We start from the raw sequence: 25,385 nt of genomic DNA, 5'->3' as shown, positions 1-25,385 counted from the left end.
ACATTGAAAGGCTTTGTGTGGAAGAGAGTGGGAGAGCAATAAGTAATTAGAAATGCAAGAACAAAGTTAAATGAGTATAAGGCGAAAAAATTCCCACAAGTACAGGAGGATACTGTCAAATTCTATGGGCAGGGCTATTTTTTCTTTCTTCTCTTTGCTTTTCTCTTTTCTCCTTTTCATTCTTGTATTAGAATCCCTAGCACATAGTAGGCATTCAATCAGTATTTGATGAATGAATAGAACACAGGTGGCATCCTTCATAATGTTTGTAGCTGTACTTGGTCCACATTCCTCTCCCAATCCCTCATCAAATATTCATATCACAATGGGATAATTTATTCTTATTAAATATAATAATTTTTAAATTTAAAATGCATTTCAAATGATACAAAGTGCTCTCTCTCTCTCTTTCTTCCTCTCTCTCCCTCTCTCAGGGAAGCCAGAATTTATTGTACTTCCTATTTATAGAGACAAGAACATTTGAGACTTTGACTGTCAATCTATTACAAAAGGGTAATTTAATAAGTAAGTAAACAGAACATAATAATAGACATTATAGATAGTAAAGGCTACATCAGTGTGAGAAAAAATGTAATGATGGTATGCCAATTTAATGAATGATTTCACTCCACAGTAATGTGTACACCTACCTCAAAAAGCATGTGAATTTGAGGTGTGAGTTTAATCCTCTCACTGTTAGCCAGGCAAAGCATCTTGTTATCATCCAGCACTGTATTCATGTTTTCAATCCAAAGAGCATCTACTGGCCCATCACTGATGATCCATTTATGGTCTTCTGAAGTATCATTCACAGCTGCTCGGACACTTAGTGCCATCAAACCATCTTTCCATTCCAAGGTTAAGTTATTAACCTCTCCATATAATTCGCCCATGGTAATTGATTTAGGGTTGAGAACATATGTTTTAACTGCTTGGTAAAAGGGATTTTCTATCCCAAGTTTTTGTAAATTCCCTAAAGTTTCTGCTAGTATTCGGTAAACTGTGGTCTTGCCACCTCCTGTTGGTCCAACTAACATAACACCATGCCTTACTAGCATTGTTTCATAAAACTGTATCACCTTTCTAACCATACACATCTCAGGCTGAAGATTTTGTCCATTCATGACATCCACAATTGTTGACTGTAAAATACCATAATCATGTTCTGGAATTTGGACTCCAGGAAAAAGGTCAGATATGATTCCACTGTCAAAACAAAAATAAAATCAATTAGGAACAACTGGTCATTGATTTTTCCCATATTTGTTACAATCAATGAAATATTATGAGTCTTATTGTTTCTCATTGATCTTTCTCTTCTGAACATGTACAGTATTAGTTTGTCCTACATGCTGTACCAGAATCTATCATTTCTCTGATATCATGTATGATTTTGTTTGTTTCCTGTATAGTAGACCAATGTTCATAAGTATATCAGGAGCTTCTTGGGAGTAAGCAATATCTTTTGTGTTTCTTTCTGTATTTCTCACAGTACATGGCACAGTACCAAGCATATAGAAGGTGATGAACTTATTTTTAATTATTTAAAAAATATAAAATATCTCACTTAAAAATTTAAAATTATTTTAAAATTATATTTAAAATTATATTTATAGCTCAAATTTTCCTAAAATCACTTACATATGCTCATAACTGTATGTGGCTATTCAGAAAAATAAGATGAATATAGAATTAAAATTAGTATTATGCAAGAAGGGAGGAAGGAAAAATGTGACTGTTTCTATAGGAAACAGTTGATATGAGATGTTTCTATGGGAAAAAAGAAGCTAAATCTTTACTTCACATTATTTACACAAATACATCTGTGATACAGTTAAAACCTTACATAAAGTGACCAAAGTACTAGAAGAAAGTACAAGAGCTAAATTTTGCAACATTGTGGTAAGGCGGTCTTTCTAAGAAAGGCAGGATATCTACAACTGTAAAAAGAAGTTGACAGAGTGAAAAAAGAAAAACAAACAGACAAAAATCAAACTTCTGTGAGATAAAAGGCTTTATATACAAACCTAAAGCATGAATGAGAGACTTAGAAAAACATTTCCAATGTTTATATCAATAAAGGTTATGTGTTTCTATAAATCAGTAAGTAAGAGTACAATAGGAACATGCTCCAAGAATAATAATTATAAATAAATAATGAACATAGGAAATGATACCCAATGACTCTAACAGTTACGGAAATGAATATTAAAATAGGCTACTACATTTGGCCCCTCTTTAAAACACTTATGGGGAAATAGGCACCTTCATAAAACCACTTATGTAAATGTTAAAGGGTAACTCATCTTTGGAGGACAATTTGATTGAATCTATTTAAATAAAAAATGTGCAAACCCTATGACCTAGGAAACTTACTTCCAGGAATCTCCCTTGTAGAAATATCACACCTGTGCAAAGATATATGTATAGGAATGTTCATTATTAGCACAGAAAACAATTAGGAAAAAATCTAAATGTCCATATATAAGACCTTTCACATTAAAATAGTTCTATAGGTTTATTATGTCTCAAAGTACTATCTTACATAATAGCAGTCTAGCAGCAGTACAAAAAAATAGACTCATGCATATATACTAACATGAAAAAGATGCTTAAGATATGTAACTAATTGAAAAAGCAACAGCTGTAAAAATAGAAATGTATTAAAGGTAATACATGAAAATGTCAACCAACTTATTTCTCCGGAAAGATGGAACAGACTTACTTTTCCCTATTCCTTCCATTAAGTACAACTAAAATCCCTGTACATTAAGTAAAATAAATGAAAGAAGACTCTGAAAGGTAGAGAAAAGGCAGACTGGCTAGGTACTTAAGATGCAAGCAATAACAGTGTCGAGTCTCTTGTGTCTTTTTGTCTTTTATATGCTGGCAATCCAGAAATGCCAATGGGCACAGATTTTTTAAAAAAGCCCTAGGAAAAGCTTACCGCCTTTATCCAAAGGACCAGGAAAGGGGCAGCCCAGCAAGACAGAAAACTTTTAGGCAATAACTGCTCTACTCTAACCAAACACCACTGAAAACTCCTGAGGTATTTATTCCTACCCACACCAGCAGATACTGAGTACGGAGCCCAGACTTCCACTCTAGCTAGGGTGTAACAAGTCTCCTGAAATTCCTCTCCTCATTCCCCCATGGTGTCAGAGAAGGCCATATAGGGATGTACTTTCATCCTCACTGGGAAGTAATGATACTCCCTTTGGTATTAGTGGAGACCATATGGGAAGCCTGGACTTCCAGCCCTCCCCAGGAATAATGAAGCACCCCTTCCTCTCTCTGATGGGTGGCATCAGAGGAGGCACAGTGGAGAGTTAGGACTTTTACCACTGTCCAGGGGTAATACAGCTGTCTTCCCTGTGGCATCAGTGGAGGTTACATGGGGAGCAGTAATGAGGTATTTCTACTCTTCTATCCAGGACAATATCACTGGAGGACTGCCAGGGAGCTGGAACTCCCACCCCTACACAGCAGAAATGACTGCTTCCACCAGACACCAATAAAACTTGAATTCTATCCCCACCTGGCAGTAACAAAGTTGCATTTCTAATTTCTCTTGCTGGTGTGGCATCAGGAAAAGCCAGCTAAAACAAGTTTAGATAAGATCTAGAGTCTCATAACATAATATCTCAGATAAGTAGGTTTCAATAAAAATCATTCATCATATCAAAAGCCAGAAAGATCTCAAACTGAACTAAGAGAGACAATCAATAGATGCTAACACTGAGATAAGAGAGATGTTAAAACTGTCTGACAAATGTATTTTATTTCTTAAGGGATACGGTCTCACTATACTGCCCAGGCTGGCCTTGAACTCCTGGGCTCCAACAATCTTCCTGCCTCAGCCTTCTGACTAGCCAGGACTATAGGTGCATGTGACTACACACAGGTGAGATCATTATCTTAAAACAGACATCATGAAAATGTTTTAAGAACCCATTATGAACACATTAGAAACAAAAGAATATAAGCACATCTCAGCCAAAAAAAAGAAAGAAAAAAGAATATACAAAGAACCTGTGAGAAATTTTAGAACTGTTCTCCTTCCCGAGTCCAAGTGATCTCATTGTTCAGTTCCCACCTATGAGTGAGAACATGCGGTGTTTGGTTTTCTGTTCTTGCGATAGTTTGCTGAGAATGATGGTTTCCAGCTGCATCCAGGTCCCTACAAAGGACACAAACTCATCCTTTTTTATGGCTGCATAGTATTCCATGGTGTATATGTGCCACATTTTCTTAATCCAGTCTGTCACTGATGGACATTTGGGTTGATTCCAAGTCTTTGCTATTGTGAATAGTGCCGCAATAAACATCCGTGTGCATGTGTCTTTATAGCAGCATGATTTATAATCCTTTGGGTATATACCCAGTAATGGGATGGCTGGGTCATATGGGGCCTATCATGGGGAGGGGGGAGGGGGGAAGGATTGCATTGGGAGTTATACCTGATGTAAATGATGAGTTGATGGGTGCTGACGAGTTGATGGGTGCAGCACGCCAACATGGCACAATTATACATATGTAACAAACCTGCACGTTATGCACATGTACCCTAGAACTTAAAGTATAATAATAATAAAAAAGAAAAAAAAGAAATTTTAGAACTGAAAAAATACAATAAAAAATCAACAGATGGGTTCAAGAGCAAAATGGAAGGGATAGAGGAAAGAACTGGTAAACTGCAAGACAGAATAATAGAAGTTACCCAATCTGAACAAGATAGAGAAAATTGTCTGAAAAAAAAAATGAGCAGCCCTTGGAGACCTATGGAAATATAACAAAAGATCTAACATTTGTGTCATTAGAGTCTCAAACGATGGGGAAAGATGAAAGAGCTGAAGAAGTATTCAGAGAAATAATGACTGAAAATGTCACACATTTGCCAAAAAGCACGAACCTACAGATTTAAGACGTTGATCAAATCTCAAACAGGATAAACCCGAAGAAATCCATATGAAGAAACAACATAGTCAAACTTGTAAACACGGAAGACAATGAAAACAATCTTAGCAGCAGCCAGAAGAAAAAAAAGAAATGACACCTTACCAACAGGGAAAAAAACCCCACACAGAATAACAGCAAAATTCTCATCTGAGACCATGGAGGCTGACAGGAAGTGGTACATCTTTTTAAAAAAATGTTTTATTTTCAGTTCTGGGGGGTACATGTGCAGGATGTGCGGGTTTGTTACATAGGTAAATGTGTGCCATGGTGGTTTGCTGCACCTATCAATCCATCATTTTTCAGCTCCCACTTATAAGTGAGAACATGTGGTGTTTGGTTTTCTGTTCCTACATTAGTTTGCTGAGTTATGGTGTCCAGCTTTATCCATGTCCCTGTAAAGGACATGATCTCATTCCTTTTAATGGCTGCATAGAATTTCATGGTGTACATGGGAAGTATATGGTACAACAGCTTTCAAGTACTGAAACAACTGTCACTCCAGAATCTTATACCCAGGGAAAATATCCCTCTAGAATGAAGGGAAATAAAGACATTCTCAGATAAAGGAAAAGGAAATGAATTTGCAGCCAGCAGATCTACCATGAAGAATGGCTAAAGGGAATTTCCCTAAGCAAAAAGAAACGATGAAAAGAAGCAAACTTGGAGCATCAGAAAGGAAGAAAGAACACGATAAATAAAAATATGAGCTCCTATTATGAACATGGTATTACCATTCATTGTGAAAAGTAATTGTATATTTATATATAAGCATCCTTCAGAAATGCTGTGGGTTCAGTTTCAGAGCACTACAATAAAGTGAATATAGCAATAAAGCAACTCGTTTTTTGGTTTCTCAGTGCATATAAAATTTATTGCTATGCTATACTGTAGTCATTTAAGCATGCAATAGCATTATGTCTAAAAAATGTACATACCTTTATTTAAAAATGCTTTATTGCTAAAAAAGGCTAATGACCATCTGAGCTGTCGGCAAGTCATAATCTTTTTGCTGGCAGAGGGTCTTACCTCAATGTTGATAGCTGCTGACTGAGCAGGATGGTAGTTGCTGAAGGCTGGAGTGACTGTGGCAATTTCTTAAAATAAGACAACAATAATGTTTGCCATGTTCATTGACTCTTTTGTGAAAGATATCTATGTGCTGTGATGCTGTTTGATAGCATTCAACTTCTTTCAAAGTTGAAGTCAGTTCTCTCAAACCCTTCCACTGCTTTATCAACTATATTTATGTAATAGTCTGAGTCTTTTGTTGTCATTTCAACAACATTTACAGCATCTTCACCAGGAATAGATCCCATCTCAGGAAACTACTTTCTTTGCTAATCCATAAGAAGCAACTCCTCATCCATTCACATCTGATGATGAGATTGCAGCAATTCAGTCACATCTTCAGGCTCCACTTCTAATTCTAGTTCTCTTGCTGTTTCCACCACATCTGTAGTTACTTCCCTCACTGAGGTCTTAAACCCCTCAAAATCATCCATGAGGGTTGGAATCAACTGTTTCCAAACTCCTGTTAATGTTGACATTCTGTCTTACCATGAATCATGAATGTTCTTAATGACATCTAGAATGATGCATCCTTTTCAGAAGGTTTTAAAATTAACTTTGCCTGGATCCATTAGAGAAATCACTATCTATGGCAGATAGAGCATCACAAAATATGTTTCTTAAATAATAAGACTTGAAAGTTGAAAGTACTCCTTGATACATGGGCTACAGAATGGATGTTGTGTTAGCAGGCATGAAAACAACATTCATCTTCTTGTACATCTCCCTCAGAGGCCTTGAGTGACCAGGTGCATTGCCAATGAGCAGCAATATTTGAAAAGGAGTCTTTTTTTCTGAGCAGTAACTCTCAATGGTGATTTAGCCCTTTTCTCATTTAGAACAAAAAAGGGCAGCTCACTGCCAGTGCTCATTTAATTTTATATAAACATGCTCTGTGAGGCTGAAAGAAATCTGACTGCTTTTCAGTGTGAAAATAAAATGTAAAAACTGTTCTTGGAGTTATTTCTCAACAGAACTAACATTAGAATCATCCAAATCATCAGAGTCATCTATTTTGGAAAAATCAGATTCATCAAATGAATCTTGGGCCAACGACTATTAAAAAAACAATGTTAACATCATGCACAGGAATGTTATGCTTTCTAGGATTTGACATTTTCAGTGATCAAGAATTACTATGTTTTGTAAGTGGAAATACCACTACTAAAAACCAGAATGCTATAGAATGATGCCTTTTGTTTCCAAAGTCAGTATACTACAGCAATGTGAAAATAATAATAAAAGTGAGATAATTCCTGACAAAGTTATCTCGGGTTAAATTCTGCAGCCACAAGTACAAATTCTGCGCTGCCAATGAGTACTCTCAGGGCAAATGGGAAAAGGGTTAAAATATTCAGTAAACCATTCTCTAAACAGACATGCTGTCATCCAGGCCCTGTTGTTTCATTTTTAGAGCACAGGCAGAGTAGATTTCGTGTAATTCTTAAGGGCCCTAGGGTTTTTGGAGTGGTAAATGAGCATCGGCTTTAACTTAAAACCACCAGTTGCTTTAGCCTCTAACTAGAGTAAGCCTGGCCTTTAAAGCTTTGAAGCCAGGCGTTGGTTTCTCCTTTTTCACTATGGAAGTCCTATATGGCATCATCTTCTAATAGAAGGCTGTTTTATCTACATTAAAAATCTGTTGCTTAGTGTAGCCACCTTCATCAGTGTTCTTAGCTCTGGATAACTTACTGCAGCCTCTACATCAGCATTTGCTAGTTTACCTTGTACCTTATATGTTATGGAAATAACTTCTTTGCTTCAACTTCATGAAGGAAACTTCATGAAGCTAGCTAGAAAAATAAGTTTGAAGCTAGCTACTTCACCAGGAGTAGATCCCATCGCAGGAAACTACTTTTGGTTGGGTACGGTGGCTCACAGCTGTAATCCCAGCACTTTGGTAGGCTGAGGCGGGCTAATCACTTGAGGCCAGGAGTTCAAGACCAGCCTGGCCAACAGGGTGAAACTCTTCCTCTACCAAAAATACAAAATTAGCCAGGGGTGGTGGCGTGCGCCTGTTAGTCCCAGCTACTTGGGAGGTCGAGGCAGGAGAATTGCTTGAACCTGGGAGGCAGAGGTTGCAGTGAGCCAAAATTGTGTCACTGCACTCCAGCCTGGGTGACAGAGTGAGACTGTCTCGAAGCAAAGAAACAAACAAACAAAAAATGACTTTCTTTGCTAATCTATAAGAAGCATCTCCTCATCCATGCAGGTTTTATTATGAGATTGCAGCAATTCAGTCACATGTCTGCTAGCTTTGAACTTTTCTTCTGCAGCTTCCTCACCACTTTTTCCCCCTTTATAGAATTGAAGAGAGTTAGGGCCTTGATCTGGATTAGGCTTTGGCTTAATGGAATGTTGTGGCTGGTTTAATCTTTTATCCAGACCACTAAAACTTTCTCCTTATCAGTAATAAGGTTACTTTATGTTTCTTATCAGTCATGTATTCACTGGAGTAGCACTTTTAATTTCTTTCAATATCTTTTCCTTTGCATTCACAATTAGGCTATTTGGCACAAGAGGCCTAGCTTTCAGCCTGTCTTGGCTTTAGACATGTCTTCCTCACTAAGCTTAATCGTTTCCAGCTTTTGATTTAAGGTGAGAGGTGTGTGACTCTTCCTTTCATCTGAACACTAGTGACCACTGTAGGGTCATTAGTTGGCCTAATTTCAATATTATTGTGTCTCAGAGAAGAGGGAGGCCCAAGGAGAAGGAGAGAGATGGCAGAACGGCTGTCTGTGGAGCAGTCAGAGCACACACATTTATCAGTTAAATTTGCTGTCATGTATGGGTGCAGTTTGTGGTGCTCCCAGAACAACCGCAATAGTAACATCAAAGATCACTGATCACACATCACCATAACAGATATAATAATAAAAAAGTTTGAAATATTGTGAAAATTACTAAAATTACCACATATACACATGGTAAATACAAACTGTTGGAAAAATTGTGCTGATAAACTTGCTTGATGAAGGGTTACTACAAACCTTCAATTTATAAAATACATGACATCTGCGAAGTGCAATAAAATGAAATGAAATAAAATGAGGTATGCCTGTATATACCTCTGCCCTCAACACTGGAGACACAGACAGTCACATACACAGGATCACAACAAACTAGCATAGGAGCCAGTGCCAGGGTAGGAAAATGTCAGCTGTAATTGATAAATTGCTTTAGGCTAGATGTGGAGATGTCTGAGAGTTAAAAACTCCAGGGGCATCCAGTCATGGGGTGGAGGGGCACATCTTTTGTGAATTTTACCTCTAGGAGCTCAACCAGGTTCTTGGAGTAAATATCTGAGAGAAATCCCATCATGTGAAAATTTTTGCAATCTATGCATCTGGCAGAGGTCTAATATCCAGCATCTATAAGGAACTTAAACAAATTTATAAGAAAAAACGAAGAGCCCCATTAAAAAGTGGGCAAAGTACATGAACAAGCACTTCTCAAAAGACAACACACATGCAGCCAACAAACATGAAAAAAACCTCAACATTACTGATCAATAGAGAAATGCATATCAAAACCACAATGTGATACCATCTCATGCCAGTTAGAATGGCTATTATTATTATTATTAATATTTTTTGAGATGGAGTTTCACTTTTGTTGTCCAGGCTGGAGTGCAATGGCACAATCTTGGCTTACTGCAACCTCCACCTCCTGGGTTCAAGTGATTCTCCTGCCTCAGCCTCCCAAGTAGCTGGGATTACAGGCATGTGCCACCATGCCCAGCTAATTTTATATTTTTAGTAGAGACAGGGTGTCACCATATTGGTCAGGCTGGTCTCAAACTCTTGACCTCAGTTGATCCACCTGCCTTGTCCTCCCAAAGTTGTTGGGATTACCGGTGTGAGCCACCACACCTAGCCTAGAATGGCTATTACTAAAAAGTCGAAAAACAACAGATGTTGGTGAGGTTGTGGAGAAAAAAGAATGCTTTTACACTGTTGGTGGGAGTGTAAATTAGTTCAACCACTGTGGAAAGCAGTTTAGTGATTCCCTAAAGAGCTAAAAACAGAACTACCATTTGATCCAGCAATCCCATTACTGGGTATATACTTAAAAAAATATAAGTCATTCTGTTATAAAGACACATACATGTGTATGTTCATTGCAGCATTATTATAAATAGCAAAGACATGTAACTGACTTAAAAACCCATCAATGAGAGACTGGATAAAGAAAATGTGGTACATATGCACCTTGGAATGCTATGCAGCCATAAAGAGGAATGAGATTATATCCTTTGCAGGAACATGGATGGAGCTGGAGGCCATTATCCTTAGCAAACTAATGCAGGAACAGAACACCAAATACTGTATGCTGTCACTTATAAGTAGGAGCTAAATGATGAGAACACATGGACACATGGTGGGGAACAACACACACCAGAGCCTGTCAGAGGGTGGGGAGTGGGAGGAGGGAGAGGGTCAGGAAAAATAGCTAATGGATGCTGGGCTGAATGCCTGGCTGAATGCTGGGTGAATGCCTGTGCAGCAAACCACCATGGCACATGTTTACCTACGGAACACACCTGCACATCCTGCACATGTACCCTGGACCTTAAAATAAAAGTTGGAAATGAAAAAAAAAAATCACATTGGAAAAAAAAAAAAAAGAAATCTCTTCATGCTTCTGGCAGGGGAGGGGAAAAGAAACCATTAAGAAATAGGCTGGAGCACCCTGCTTTTCCTAATAAGAAGCCAGGATAATTAATCAGAGCCTAACCTGCTAGAGTTTTGTCAGGGCCTAACAGATCTGGGGGAAGGGAAACATCAGCTCCAGCTGGCTCTAGCCTTTCACTGGGAGAAGGGAATTACCCAACTCTAGGCCACTGTAGTCACCCTGTACCACCTAACAGGGGGAGAAAAAAAGTGAGAAACACTTATGAAGCTTACAGTTGGCATAGGCTCATTAAAAGACTGAGTCCTAATCCTAGGACAATAGAACACTTTCCCTCCTGCTGCACCTTACTCTACATTACTTATAGCCAACTTACTTTTGGCCCAGTTCTTTTTATTTTCTAAATCTACATCATGTTCAGCCATCAAGAAAATATTATGAGGTATAATAAAAGGCAACCCCTCCCCACCATTTGAAAAGACAGAGCAAGCAGTAGAACCAGACATGGGAGGGATGCTGAAATTATTGGACAGGGATTTAGAACAGTGATGATGAATACGTGAAAGGCTCTAATGGATAAAATAGACAGCATGCAGAAACAGCTGGGCAATGTAAGCAGAGATATGGAAAACCAAAGAAAGAAGCAAAAAGAAATGCATTATCAAAACCAGCACACTATAATAGAGATGAAGAATGCCTTTGATAGGCTTATTAGTAGATTGGACACAGCTGAGGAAACTACCTCTGAGCTTAAGGGTACCTCAATAGAAACCTCTGAAACTGAAAAGTAAAGAGAATAAAGACTGGAAAAGCAACATAATACCCAAGAACCATGGTACAACTACAAAAGGAGTACCACGTGTGCAATAGGAATACCAGAGGGTAAGAGAGGGAGAAAAGAACAGAAGAAATATTTGAAAGAATAATAACAGAATTTCCCCAAATTAATGTCACCCACCAAACCTTAGATCCAGGAAACTCAGAAAACACTAAGCAGGATAAATACCTAAAAATTATACCGAGGCAGGTCATTTTAAAACCACAGAAAATTAAAGAAAAAATATAGAAAGAAGCCAGAAAAAAAAAAAACAAACCAAACACTTTACCTATAGATGAGCAAAGATAAGAATTTCATTTGACTTTTCCTCAGAAACTATGCAAGCAAGAAGAGAGTGGAGTGAAACATGAGGAAAACCCCACCAACCTAGAATTCTGTACCCTGTGAAATTATCCTTCAAAAGTGAAGGAGAAATAAAGACTTTCTTTTTTTTTTTTAAATTTATTTTTTATTATTATTATACTTTAAGTTCTAGGGTACATGTGCATAATGTGCAGGCTTGTTACATATGTATACTTGTGCCATGTTGCTGTGCTGTACCCATCAACTCGTCAGCACCCATCAACTCATCATTTACATCAGGTATAACTCCCAATGCAATCCCTCCCCCCTCCCCCCTCCCCATGATAGGCCCCGGTGTGTGATGTCCCCCTTCCCGCGTCCAAGTGATCTCATTGTTCAGTTCCCACCTAGGAGTGAGAACATGTGGTGTTTGGTTTTCTGTTCTTGTGATAGTTTGCTAAGAATGATGGTTTCCAGCTGCATCCATGTCCCTACAAAGGACACAAACTCATCCTTTTTTATGGCTGCATAGTATTCCATGGTGTATATGTGCCACATTTTCTTAATCCAGTCTGTCACTGATGGACATTTGGGTTGATTCCAAGTCTTTGCTATTGTGAATAGTGCCGCAATAAACATACGTGTGCATGTGTCTTTATAGCAGCATGATTTATAATCCTTTGGGTATATACCCAGTAATGGGATGGCTGGGTCATATGGTACATCTAGTTCTAGATCCTTGAGGAATCGCCATACTGTTTTCCATAATGGTTGAACTAGTTTACAATCCCACCAACAGTGTAAAAGTGTTCCTGTTTCTCCACATCCTCTCCAGCACCTGTTGTTTCCTGACTTTTTAATGATCGCCATTCTAACTGGTGTGAGATGGTATCTCATTGTGGTTTTGATTTGCATTTCTCTGATGGCCAGTGATGATGAGCATTTTTTCATGTGTCTGTTGGCTGTATGAATGTCTTCTTTTGAGAAATGTCTGTTCATATCCTTTGCCCGCTTTTTGATGGGGTTGTTTGTTTTTTTTCTTGTAAATTTGTTTGAGTTCTTTGTAGGTTCTGGATATTAGCCCTTTGTCAGATGAGTAGATTGCCAAAATTTTCTCCCATTCTGTAGGTTGCCTGTTCACTCTGATGGTAGTTTCTTTTGCTGTGCAGAAGTTTTTAGTTTAATTAGATCCCATTTGTCAATTTTGGCTTGCAGATGACATGATTGTATATTTAGAAAATCCCATTGTCTCAGCCCAAAATCTCCTTAAGCTGATAAGAAACTTCAGCAAAGTGAATGAACTTCCATTCACAATTGCTTCAAAGAGAATAAAATACCTAGGAATCCAACTTACAAGGGATGTAAAGGACCTCTTCAAGGAGAACTACAAACCACTGCTCAGTGAAATAAAAGAGGACACAAACAAATGGAAGAACATACCATGCTCATGGATAGGAAGAATCAATATCGTGAAAATGGCCATACTGCCCAAGGTTATTTATAGATTCAATGCCATCCCCATCAAGCTACCAATGAGTTTCTTCACAGAATTGGAAAAAACTGCTTTAAAGTTCATATGGAACCAAAAAAGAGCCCTCATTGCCAAGACAATCCTAAGTCAAAAGAACAAAGCTGGAGGCATCACGCTACCTGACTTCAAACTATACTACAAGGCTACAGTAACCAAAACAGCATGGTACTGGTACCAAAACAGAGATATAGACCAATGCAACAGAACAGAGTCCTCAGAAATAATACCACACATCTACAGCCATCTGATCTTTGACAAACCTGAGAGAAACAAGAAATGGGGAAAGGATTCCCTATTTAATAAATGGTGCTGGGAAAATTGGCTAGCCATAAGTAGAAAGCTGAAACTGGATCCTTTCCTTACTCCTTATACGAAAATTAATTCAAGATGGATTAGAGACTTAAATGTTAGACCTAATATCATAAAAACCCTAGAGGAAAACCTAGGTAGTACCATTCAGGACACAGGCATGGGCAAAGACTTCATGTCTAAAACACCAAAAGCAACGAAATAAAGAGTTTCTCAGACAAATAAATATTGAGAAAATTTGTTGCCAGTAGCCCTGCCTTGCAAGAAATATTAAAAGAAGTTCTTTAGAGAGACGAAAAATAACATAGGTCAGAAACTCTGATCTACCTAAAGGAAGAGCATGGAAGATGGAATAATTGAAGGTAAAACGAAAATTTTTATTTTTCTTTGTCTTAATTGATCTAACAGATAACAGGTTGTTCTAAATAGGTATAGCAACAATGTATTTGATTATGTATGCCTATGTATATATTATATATGTGCTTATGTATGTTCATATATAAGTAAAATGAATGACAGCAATGACACAAGGGATGGAAGGGAGGAATTAGGATAGAAGGGAGAAATAGAATTGTTATTATAAGGTACTAACACTTCCCCTGAAATGGTATTGTGTTAATTGAAAGTGGGCTTAGATTATTTGTAAATGTATATTGCAAAATCTAGGGCAACCACTGAAAAAAGTCAAAATTAAAAAAAAGGAAAAAAAGAAAAAGAAATGGTGTAAATGTGGTATTAAGAAGTCTGGAGAGGGATAGCAGAATACATAAATAAAAGAGTTAGAAAATGATTGTCTTTGGGAAGTTGGAGTTCGTGAAAGACTGGGGACTGTTGCTTTCCATGTGACTAATTTATGAAACTATTTTCTTTTTAAAACTATATACATGTATAACTTGGAGAAATGTAAAACTAAACAACAAAAAACAAAATCGATAAAAGCAATTGTATTTATGTTAAATCCCAAGTCTGAGTTTTTTTGAGTCAGAAACTTCCCTTAGGTCAGGAACTTATGGCCAAATGCTAATTTGTATAGCACATAGTCTGGTGAATAATATTTTGATAAAAAAACACAAATGATTGAAATTATGCCCAAACTTTAGTATCTTTATTTTAAACGAGTATTTCTTAAACTGCGAAATAAGTTTCTCCAGAAAAGATGGGAAAGTTTTCAGTTTGTTAGAGAAAGAAATAATTGAAGAAAAGACTACCATTTGCCACTACGTGATAGCCACGCTTTACTTGGTAACGTCTAGAAACTTACCTGAACAGAAGAGCATCATCTGTTAGAAATTTTGGCAAATTGGAGTCTCGTAAAGCTCTTATCAACACCACATCTTCATTTAGGTTTGGGTTTTCTCTTTTTAAAGATCTAAATTTAAAGGAATATTTTGGAATATTTAAAGGCATATCACAAGAACATAAGGTTGAATGTGATTTTCTAAACCTGTAGGGAGGGCAGAGACCTTCCCCTGAGGATTCCTGCTAGAAGGAGAGGATCATTTTCCCTTGTGTGCTCAGCGTTCATCTCCATCAGAGCACACTGACAAGTCCTGCAATGGCTATGCAGCCTTGAAGAGAATGACAAGGACATCTTCTCAACATCCTCCCCAATCCCAATGTTATTCAACCTGAATTTATAGTTCCTTGAATACATCATGACGATTCCTATGTCTGTGATTTTCTTTTCAGTCTGCCCAGAATATCTTGCCTTGTTCTTTGCCTGCTCTTATTTTTCCCCTCAAAACCCAGCCCAGTGGCTCCCTTTGCTAGAAAGCTCCTGTCCTCTATCCTCCTTCTCAGCGAACCTTGAGTGGGTGCAGCCCTGTTGCTGCCCTCCCTGCATCGCAGCTACATGACTGCACATTGGTCCGTCTCTGTGACTCACTGGACTGTAGTTGTGCTCCTTCAGTGCAAGTGTATCTCAACTTCTTAGTATTCCTAGTCCTGAAATGGCCATCCTGTAAAGAGGGGACATACTATATCTGAGAGGTTAAAAGATAGAACAGAGGGTAGAAAAGTGCAGGGAGATTCGTGCAGAGCCCAGTGATGCAGGAGCCAGGCAGAGGGTTCCTGGATGTGCAGAACCTGAGCCAATGAGTCATGGCCTGAAAGGAATGACTAGAGATAAAATAGGTCTCCTCAGAGGCTCTGGACAAGTTGGGGATTCCAGATATAGTAGTTTCAAGAAATTATAAAGAGAAAAGTTGGGGCCTGAGAAGAGGAAAGATTCTTTCTTTACTAGATACTAGAAAAAAGTTTAGGCTTGGGCTATATTATAAAGACAGAGATGAAATCTAAGACATAAGCTGAACTGAATGGGAATGATGAAGTTTCTTTAAACTCCTGAGGCTTTCTCAGGCAACATGTATGACTGGCTTTGTTGCATATGCATAACAGACTGTGTGTCTTTTAAGTCTAGTCATACCATCTTAAGGTAGTAAAGGCTTTTGTAAACAAAAACCCAGTGTTTGAATTTGAGTTCAGGGGAAGTTAATGTTCTCCAAAGCCTAGTTGGAGATCAGTTTCCATCGAGGACAACCATGTTAGGACTCACAGTGAAGAACTGTCATGGGATGAGGAGAGACAGCCTGTGTCACTTTGTCATAGGAGCGTCAAGGTAAGAATGATGACAACAGCAGCAGCCAACATTTACTAATCACTGACTGTATGAGAGCCTTTCCTGAGTTACCCATTCAGTGCATTTGATCACATGGTTTGGGATTTCACTCGACTACTTTGGTTTCTTACCCAGCCATGACCAAGACAGACTTCACAGCTCTCATGCCAAAGTCGTAGTGATCCTGCTGAGACAGCTGCTCACTGCAAAGCTTATACATCTGAGTCATTTTTCTTGCTAATATTTTACTGGATTCAAATCCTTCAGAATATAGAATTACCTAGAATAGAAAAAATAATGCAATGCTTATTACATTGTATTGATAACAATGTATTAGCATGATACCAACATAGTAAAAATTGACTCTAAGCATTATACCTTCCCAAGTTGTTATGTCCTTTAATAAAGAAACATAAACATTGAAGGGAAAAAGGCTTTCTGTGCCACAGGAAACTGGAAGGCAGAATATTGTATGGGGATACCTAGGCACTGATTCTGTTTTCCATCTGTAGATGAAGATGTAGCTTTGGGAATATTTGGTTCAAGGAACAGAAGAGCCCAGCTTTTGAAAATGTTCCCATCGTGAAAGTTGGATGGTGTCATTAGGCCTGAGCACAAAAGCAACAACTGAGCTTCTCTGATCCGACAGGAACACCACCCTAGTGGAAGGTGATTGCTACTAGCTCTCTTAGTTTCCTGAGGAGTCAAGGGAAGCCATGCAAAGATTGTCAGCCTCTCCTCTGCCTTTCTTCTGACAAGTTTCTGCAACCTTGATTAAATGAATCAGATGATGCTTAGTGTCTTTGACAGTGGAGCTGGATGCAGACCCTTTTTTCTATGTATAATCTGCCTGAAACACTGCAGTTGGCTTCAGATGCAGAATTTAGAATGAGGCCGACTTTTTACTGGTGTCTGTTTTGTTTACAGACCTATCCCTGCTGATTAGCACAGTGCTCTGCACACAGTAGGTGATTAAAAATATTTACTGACAGGCTGGGTGCAGTGGCTCACGTCTGTAATCCCAGCACTTTGGGAGACTGAGATGGGTGAGTCACTTGAGGTCAGGAATTTGAGACCAGCCTGACCAACATGGTGAAACTCCATCTCTACTAAAAATACAAAAAATTAGCCGGGCATGGTGGCAGAAGCCTGTAATCCCAGCTACTCAGGAGGCTAAGGCAGGAGACTTGCTTAAACCTGGGAGGCAGAGGTTGCAGTGAGCTGAGATAGTGCCATTGCACTCCAGCCTGGGTGACACAGCCAGACTCTGTCTCAAAAAAAAAAAAAAAAAAAAAAAATACTGGCAACAGAATCTAATTCATTTAAACTCTAAAAATAATAGGAATAGCACTCAGAAGACTAGACTTTTAAATTTGTCCAATCCATTACTGAGTAACATAACAATAGGACAAAGCATGAGATGTGGACATGTTGGACTGGGCTCTCAGCTTGGTTTTCTTCCTACCAGGTTGGGACACTGAGCAAGTCATTTATTGTCTCTGTTTGCAGGAAGGGTCAAGAGTAAAGATACTACCTGCCTTACCTGCCCCCCACCCCACCATGCCCACAGTGGGTATGGCAGACCCCTGAGCTGCCGTAAGCATTATACTAATTGACATAGTTTTGATATTTATCCTCGCCCAAATCTCACATTGGATTATAATTCCCAGTGCTGAAGGTGGGGGCTGATGGGAGGTGTCTGGGTCATGGGGGTGGATCCTGGATCCCTCATGGCTTGGTGCTGCTTTGCAATAGTAAGTGAATTCTGAGATCTGGTCATTGAAAAGTGTGGGGCACCCCCCAACCCACTCTTTCTCTCTTGTTCCTGTTTTCACTACGTGCAGTGCCTGCTCCCACTTCACCTTCCACCATGAGTAAAAGCTCCTTAAGGCCACCCTAGAAGCCAAGTAGATGCCAGCACCACACTTTCTGTACAGCCTGCAGAACCACGAGCCAATTAAACCTCTTTTCTTTATAAATTACCCAGTCTCAGGTATTTCTTTATGGCAATGTAAGAAAGACCTAATACACTAATATAGGTTGTAATTTTTCTAATGATAGGATTTGGAACAGTCTATTCTATTCTTTAGCAATTACTTTTACTTCACATAGAAGAATATTTAAAATTAGCTGTTATCACAGAAATTTTCTGAGAAATTCCATTCTAAAGGGGTAGTGTCCCTTCTTAAGAAATGCAGCATTGAGTACACAAGGGGCCTTCTGGAGTCCTAAAAATGCCTTATATTTTGGTCTTCGTGGTCACACAGATGAATGCATGCGTAAGAACTCACTGAGCGACACCCTTATGAGCTGTGCTCTTTATTGTGTATAAATTATACCTCAATAAAAAGTGCCATGAAAAATATGTGTAACATTTAGCTGGATGTAGTACCATGTGCCTGTAGTCCCAACTACTCAGAGGCTGAGGTGGGAGGATTGCTTGACCTCTGTTTGGTTCCAGCCAGGGCAGCCTAGTGAGACCCTATTTCTTTTTTTTAAAAAAGTGCAAAATTTAAATATATCAATTATTTTTTAAAAAATTATTTTATTTTAATTAATTAAATATTTATTTATTTATTTTGAGACTGGGTTATGAGACTGGCTAATTTTTATATTTTTGGTAGGGAAGGGATTTCACCATGTTGCCCAGGCTGGCCTCTAACTCCTGGACTCAAGCAATCCTCCCGCTTTGGCCCCCCAAAGTGCTGGGATTACAGGCCTGAGCCACTGTGCTTGGTCAAATACATCAATTTTTGGCTAGCATTTAAATTCTTGGCTATTTAAAGCCCGTTTAAATAGAAAGATGCCTAAGTGGATACAGAAAAAACAAACATGATTATAAATAATTAATTTGTTAATGATTACTATTTTTTGACTAAGTTGATACAGACTTATAAGCCCATCTCCACCCACCTCATAGTGAGGAGGCTACTACTCAACATCCCTTGACTCCAGTAAAAAATAATGTGCAAAGAGAAATAAAAATAATTTGTGTTTTTGTAGCTAATCCAGACATTTTAATTCCTAGAGAGGAACTGAAAAACCCCAATGAACTGGTTAATTAAACTCATTGATTCTTTCCAGTTTTAGGGGCCTATCATATTCCAGATATCATTCTGGGTATTACGGATATAGCAGTAAACAAACAAACATGCAGGACTTAACATTCCATGTGATAACAATTGTATCTACACTTAATAATGTATAACCATTACTTGTGGCATTCATAAAGGAAACTTTGTACCTTGGTAGAATTGAATGGTAAATAAAAGAAACAAGTTTACATTTCTACTGCTTTATAATGTGATGCTCACCTCTGCAATCAAGGCATAATTTGGAACCATCATCGCAAATGGTCTAAACAGGGCTTTCAAATTATCTGGCAATTCAGTTCTGCCTGCATAGCCAGGATTCATTGTGATGAAGGCTGCACAAGTCATCACCAACTTTATTTCCCTCCCCTCAAACATGAATCTAGAGAGCTGTTCGAAGATAAAATATAGGTTAACACTCTTCCAGACACTTGTAAAATTTTTTACCTAATTATCACTCAAATGCAAGACTCATGTAATGAAGCACTAAAGCAAAGACTACTGAACACCATTGTTGGACAACAGGGAACATTTCTGATTCTGTCCTGTCTATTTCCAATATCTTCTGGGCTCTGTGTTTCCTGATTTCTGCCTCCCTGCACCTGACTTGCCCAAATTGTCTTTTCCTTCCTAGTCAAGTCCTGAAATCTTCTAGGCCTGAACATTTACTGAGCCTCTTCAATTCAACTTTCTTTTTTTTTCTTTTTTTGAGACAGGGTCTTGCTTTGTCTCCCAGGTTGGAGTGTAAGTGGCATGATCAGAGCTCACTGCAGCCTTGACATCTCAGGCTCAAGCAATCCTCCCACCTCATACCTCAGCCTGCCAAGTAGGTGGGACCACAGGCATGCCCCGCCATGCCCCACTAATTTTAAATTCATCTTGGACTTACTGACCATTAAACCTTCTCCACTCCCACTTTCTGGTATTCCCCAAGAAATTTCAATCTAATCTTAGTTCTTGAATTGTTGAGGCCCCACTGTCACTGTTTTTGTCACCACCCCTTCACTTTTACTTAACAGCAAACACTTGTTGAGTGCCTGTTGCAGGTGAGGCAATAGGTGAGGCAATAAGTGAGGCATGGAGGCACACAGCTGAAGGAGCCTCACTCTTGAGATCACCAGAAACTCCCAGGCTTGCTGTCTGCAATCAACCTGGAAGCCACGACCACACAGTGCAACACATGCTACAGTGCAGGTGTGTGCAAAGCCCATGGGGGCAGTAGGCAACCTGCTTGGGATCTGAAGAAGGAAGAATGATGTTTCAGGTGAAGGAACAGGGGCAGCCATTCCAGGAAAAGTGAGCAGGAGCAAGAAACAACACTGCATGTTCCAGAAATGACTAGCAATTTAGTTTGCTAAAGGGCAAAGTTCCAGAAAGCATAGCTAAGCTGGGCCTGAGCATCAGGAGTCTTGCACACTAAACTAAATAATTTAGATTTTGTCCCATGTTTGTGGGGAAGCAGAGAAGACTTTTAAGCAGAGTGATAGGATTGAAGTTGGCAGCAGAGAGGTTGGACAGGCTACAGACAGGGAGATTAGTAAGGAATGATCACTGGGGACACGATGAGAGCCAGAATTCAAGAGGTGTAAGTGGGGAGGAGAGGCATCTAGTAGATAAAATTAACAGGATTTGGTGATGGCTTAGATTCTGGGATTGACAGTGATGGGTCAAATCCAAGGTGAGTGTCAGGTTTCTAGTTGGGCCACTAGATGAAGGTGCTATCAACAGACATGAGGAATACAGGGAAGATCAGGATGGAGTAGGGCACATTTGGATGGTACAACTGGAGACCTTTTCTGCTGCTGCTGAATGATTGCTTGTGCTAGCAAACCTCTCAATTTCTGTGGTTTAGTTTATCTATTTCAAGTTATATACCCCACTCCAACGGTCTTATTTGGCACTGGCAGCTTGAGGACGAGGCTGGTTATCTGCAGATGCTCTCCTGTCTTTCTCTGCCCTCACGTGGCTGCTCTCCAGGGGGCAAAGCTTCAGTTCTGCCTCTACTCTCTCTGGTCCCTGTCCCCTTACTTCATATACTTTGCTGTCACTGAACTGCTCAACTAGATGATAATAACTTGCATAATATAGAGTACGCTAGCTCTCTATTTAAAGATCTTGCATTTAATGTAGGCCTCCCCAGAGTATGCAGGAACATGAGGGTGTCCAGGTAAGGGAGCTTAGACTTTAGGGTCTGATAATTTTTGATGTATATGAAAATAGGTTTTAAACTTTGAATTCTTTTCACCTATTACCTTGGGGGAAATGACATATACTTCACATAGGTTTGGTGTAAGATGAAACAAGTGTGAGCACATACCACAATAACTTACACAATTTAGTAGCTCACTATAGTCCAAGTCATGATTGCTTTTGATTAGTTATATAGTTCGCTTTTTTGCAGAGGGCGATAATCAAAATATTTAACAACTCTTATCAGGGCACCTTCCAACGAGATAGCCTCTGCCTCTGGAGCTAGAGCTGAGTCCAGAGTCCCCCGTGCTGTGCCAGGATGAACCCTTATTGGTGGATCGAGAGGAGGTCTGGCGCTCTTTGGAAAGGGCCAAGGGAGTAGTGGGGGCCCTCACAGGGCTTGGAGCAGTGCTGTTTTGGTTTGTAGAGGCTGTACACCAGTGCTGCCCATTGTGACCAGATCTCCAAAGGTCAACACAGAGTGGTAGAGACTTGGTCCCAACCTTCATTGCCATTCGCTTCTGAATATGAAATTCCTTCTCTAGAGGCATGCTTATAAGGGGCTCAAACAAATTTTAAATAATAGGACCACTCAGTATCTTCATCTCACCCCATATTCCTTGGATTTTTCCAGTCCAGTGAGCTCTGGAGAGCCAAGTCCCCTTGAGCTCCCCAGGACTCCTCCCTAACATTTTCAGCATCTCTTTCCTAAAATGTAACATTCTGTGAGTTAATGACAAACTTAAGGATTGCTACCTTGAAAGTCGATTGCCCAGTGCCTTACCTTTGCCGCTTTGGCGTTCCTAATGGTAATGAGTTGCTGCGCAATGACGGACAGAACTTCTATGTCAATTCGATTAAATTCATCAAAGCAGCACCAGGCCCCTGACTGTGCCAAGCCACTGAAGAAGCGCCCCATCATCTGAAATCAAAATAAAGCAGTTCAACTTTGCATTGCGTAGTTCAACGCCTTCAAAAATTAAATTTTGAGCTGAAATATTAAAGAAAAAAGAGATGGTATCTGCAAATAAGCGATAGTTTTATGTGAATACGGGTCTATGTCAGAAGTAAACACTTTTCTACAAGAGGAAATATGTTTTTGAGTCTCTCTAAGTGATTTGAATCTGTTTTATTTTTAAACAAAATGACAATCTGACCAATTTTCCTTCTTGTTTATAACCTCCACTCACCTCTGCAAATACTTGACAGATTCTCAAATAATCTAACACATGGAACATACAAACTTAAGGACTTTAAAAAAACTTGCAAAATTTTACTAATGGAAGCTTTCATTGTCTTTAGAAGATATTCTACATGGTGGACACACACAAGGACTACTGAGCAGAAGGCACACCTGTGCAGATTATAGCAGCGATTCTTAATTTCTTCTACAGCAGAATCCTAATGGTGGAGGAAAATGAGAATGTACCATCTAAAGTGTGGCATTTCTTTTGGGCACTTGAGATATTGGTTAAGCATGTGTATAAATCTTGCGTTATACCATATCTATCTCTTTAGTAGTAGAACTAATGGTTTTAAAATTTCAAGGTGGTCAACTGAACACATACTACTTCTTCCGCTTCCTCTGATTCCCACAAATCACAGAAAGACTGATAGATCTGTGTGCATATCTCTCTCCTTTTCTGTGTCCACACTTATACCTGTACCTGCTTGATAAAAACATAATGGAAAGGGAAACCAGCAGGAAGAAAGTTTTGAAAAAAAAAAAAGCTGGAACATGGAAAGTATAGGGAAACAGATTGTCCAACTGAGAACAGAGAATTGCAGCGCCAAAACAGAGGGAGGGGAGTAATGCCCTTCATGAGGCCTCCAAGAAACTCCAAACCCAATATCAATACATGCAAGTTGGAGTACATGCAACATGAATACATACATGTAGAAAAGCAGACATAGGCTCTACAGAAATATTTGGAAATTAGGCAAAGATCCACACTTGGAATGATTGGGTCTATGGGTCCTTCCTCTCTCTGTTCTTCCTTCCTCTCACCCCAAGTAGAGTAAACAGGGCTCTTGAGACTTTAGTGCTGACATCCCCACCAGGCTAAAATGAAGGACTGCCTCATAAACAAAGGGGGAGATCTGCCTTGGGGAGATATTAATATTAGGAGATACTGGGAGATGACATTATGCTTGGGAGATAAGGAAAGCAGAGACAAGGAGAGAAAGATGGTTCCAGACTTCCACTTCAGTCACTGAGATTCAAAAATAATAAAAGAAAGTGAAACCCACTGAAATGTACTACATTAGAAGGAAAATCCTTATTATTTGGCATTCGATGTGGGCTTTCTCACTTACTGGCTGCTTGGTGTGCGTACATTCTGTGGAGAAGCCTGCTGGCTACACATTCTATACTCCCGCAGAGCTCTTGGTAGCTCTTTCATTCAAGGAAGGGGCATTTAGGGGAAACAAGTTTTTTACACTAATTAAATTAGTCCTTCATCTGTCCTTACGAACCAATAGGTGAAGATTAAAGAAAGAGAAGGAATGAGAAGAATAAACTAATGAGCAACTTTGGAGAAAGTGGAGATAATTTAGGGAGCGGAAATTAATTTTACAAAATTGAAATGGAATCCTCAGAGAGATTTGGGAGGGAAACACATTCCTAAAATAAAACAAGATACTCTAAAAAAAGAAATTAGTCAGAGATAAGAAACAGTCCCTGGAAATTAGTAATAATATAGCCAAGGTAAGAGAAGTTGAACGAACTCATGGAATGATAGTACTAAATGATACTCATGGACAGTACTAAAGACCAAGTTGGTGTTCTGTACAACAAAGCTGCAGAATGCTTCCATATTGTAGGGGAATGGTCTTCATACTTAGGATACACGTAAGTCCTGGCATACGTGGAGACTTCCCAAGGGATACTTATGAACAGACAGTTTTAAAGGAAGTAAGAAAGAAAATTCCAGATCTTGATCTGTGATACAGACTTTTTCCTAATATTTTTCTCTTTGAGAACATGTCTGTGGTCATGGTGGTTCTTCATTTCCATTTGCTCTTCAAAAATGACCCACTCTCTCTGCCACTCCTGCCTCTGCAGTTTGTGCCTGGCTGAGGAGGAGAGTAGGGGGTTTGAAATCCAGCCCTGACATGGCTGCTGACTTGGTGAACGTGTGCCACAGGTGTAGAGGCTCAGCAGATGATACTAGCAGGCTTGCTCTTATCCAAACCAGATCTTACGATGGTGCATTGCCCCAGGATGCAAAAACCTCCAGGGTGCCAAACAAAGGAGCAGTTCCAAATATTGATCATGAATGCAGGAAAGCTTGCAATAACTGGCTGGTTAACAAATACTTTTTCGAGTCAGGTGATCTCCAATTCTTCGTTTTCAACAAAAGTGAAGGACAGGGTCAATGCCTACAGGCCAAAGATAACCAGGAACACACCTGTAGTCAGACACAACTGGGTTTACCACTCGTTGCAATAAGGGAGACCACACTCTGTGGGAAACCAAGGTTTCTCTCAGTAAAAGGATATCAGGAGGACTTGTCACAGGATTTGGGCTGTGTTAGAAAATTCTGGGGAAGGGTCAGTGAAGAAGGGTTTTGCTCTATTAGTTTTTAAGAGCTACTATAACAAATTGCCATAAACTGAATGGCTTAAAGCAGCAGAAATTTATTCTCTCACAGTTCTAGAGGCTAGAAGTCTGAAATAAAGGTATCAACAAAGCCATGCTCATTCTGAAGGTTCTAGGGTGTAGGATTCTTCCTTGCCTCTTGGTAGCTTCTAGTGGTTGCCAGCAACCCTTGGGATTCCTTGGCTTCTTGTACTGCTTCACTCTGATCTCTACCTCCTGTGTATCTTCACTTGGCTGCCTTCTCTCTCTCTGTCTATATCCACATT

General features: G+C 39.3%; 1 protein-coding gene across 1 annotated transcript in view; it reads right to left on the bottom strand.

Moving 5' to 3' along the window:
• DNAH6 (dynein axonemal heavy chain 6) overlaps positions 1-25,385 on the bottom strand; it is a 326,626-nt gene that overhangs the window by 179,913 nt on the left and 121,328 nt on the right. The window contains exons 30-34 of the mRNA XM_025353865.1: positions 22,303-22,440; positions 19,551-19,718; positions 16,368-16,516; positions 14,881-14,988; positions 651-1,206 (exon numbers count right to left, since the gene is read on the bottom strand). Coding sequence (XP_025209650.1) covers positions 651-1,206; positions 14,881-14,988; positions 16,368-16,516; positions 19,551-19,718; positions 22,303-22,440 — 1,119 coding nt within the window. The remainder of the gene's footprint in view (positions 1-650; positions 1,207-14,880; positions 14,989-16,367; positions 16,517-19,550; positions 19,719-22,302; positions 22,441-25,385) is intronic.

The sequence above is a fragment of the Theropithecus gelada genome, chromosome 13 (assembly GCF_003255815.1).
Source record: "Theropithecus gelada isolate Dixy chromosome 13, Tgel_1.0, whole genome shotgun sequence".
NCBI lineage: Eukaryota > Metazoa > Chordata > Mammalia > Primates > Cercopithecidae > Theropithecus > Theropithecus gelada.
This window is presented reverse-complemented; position numbering and strand designations above follow the sequence as displayed.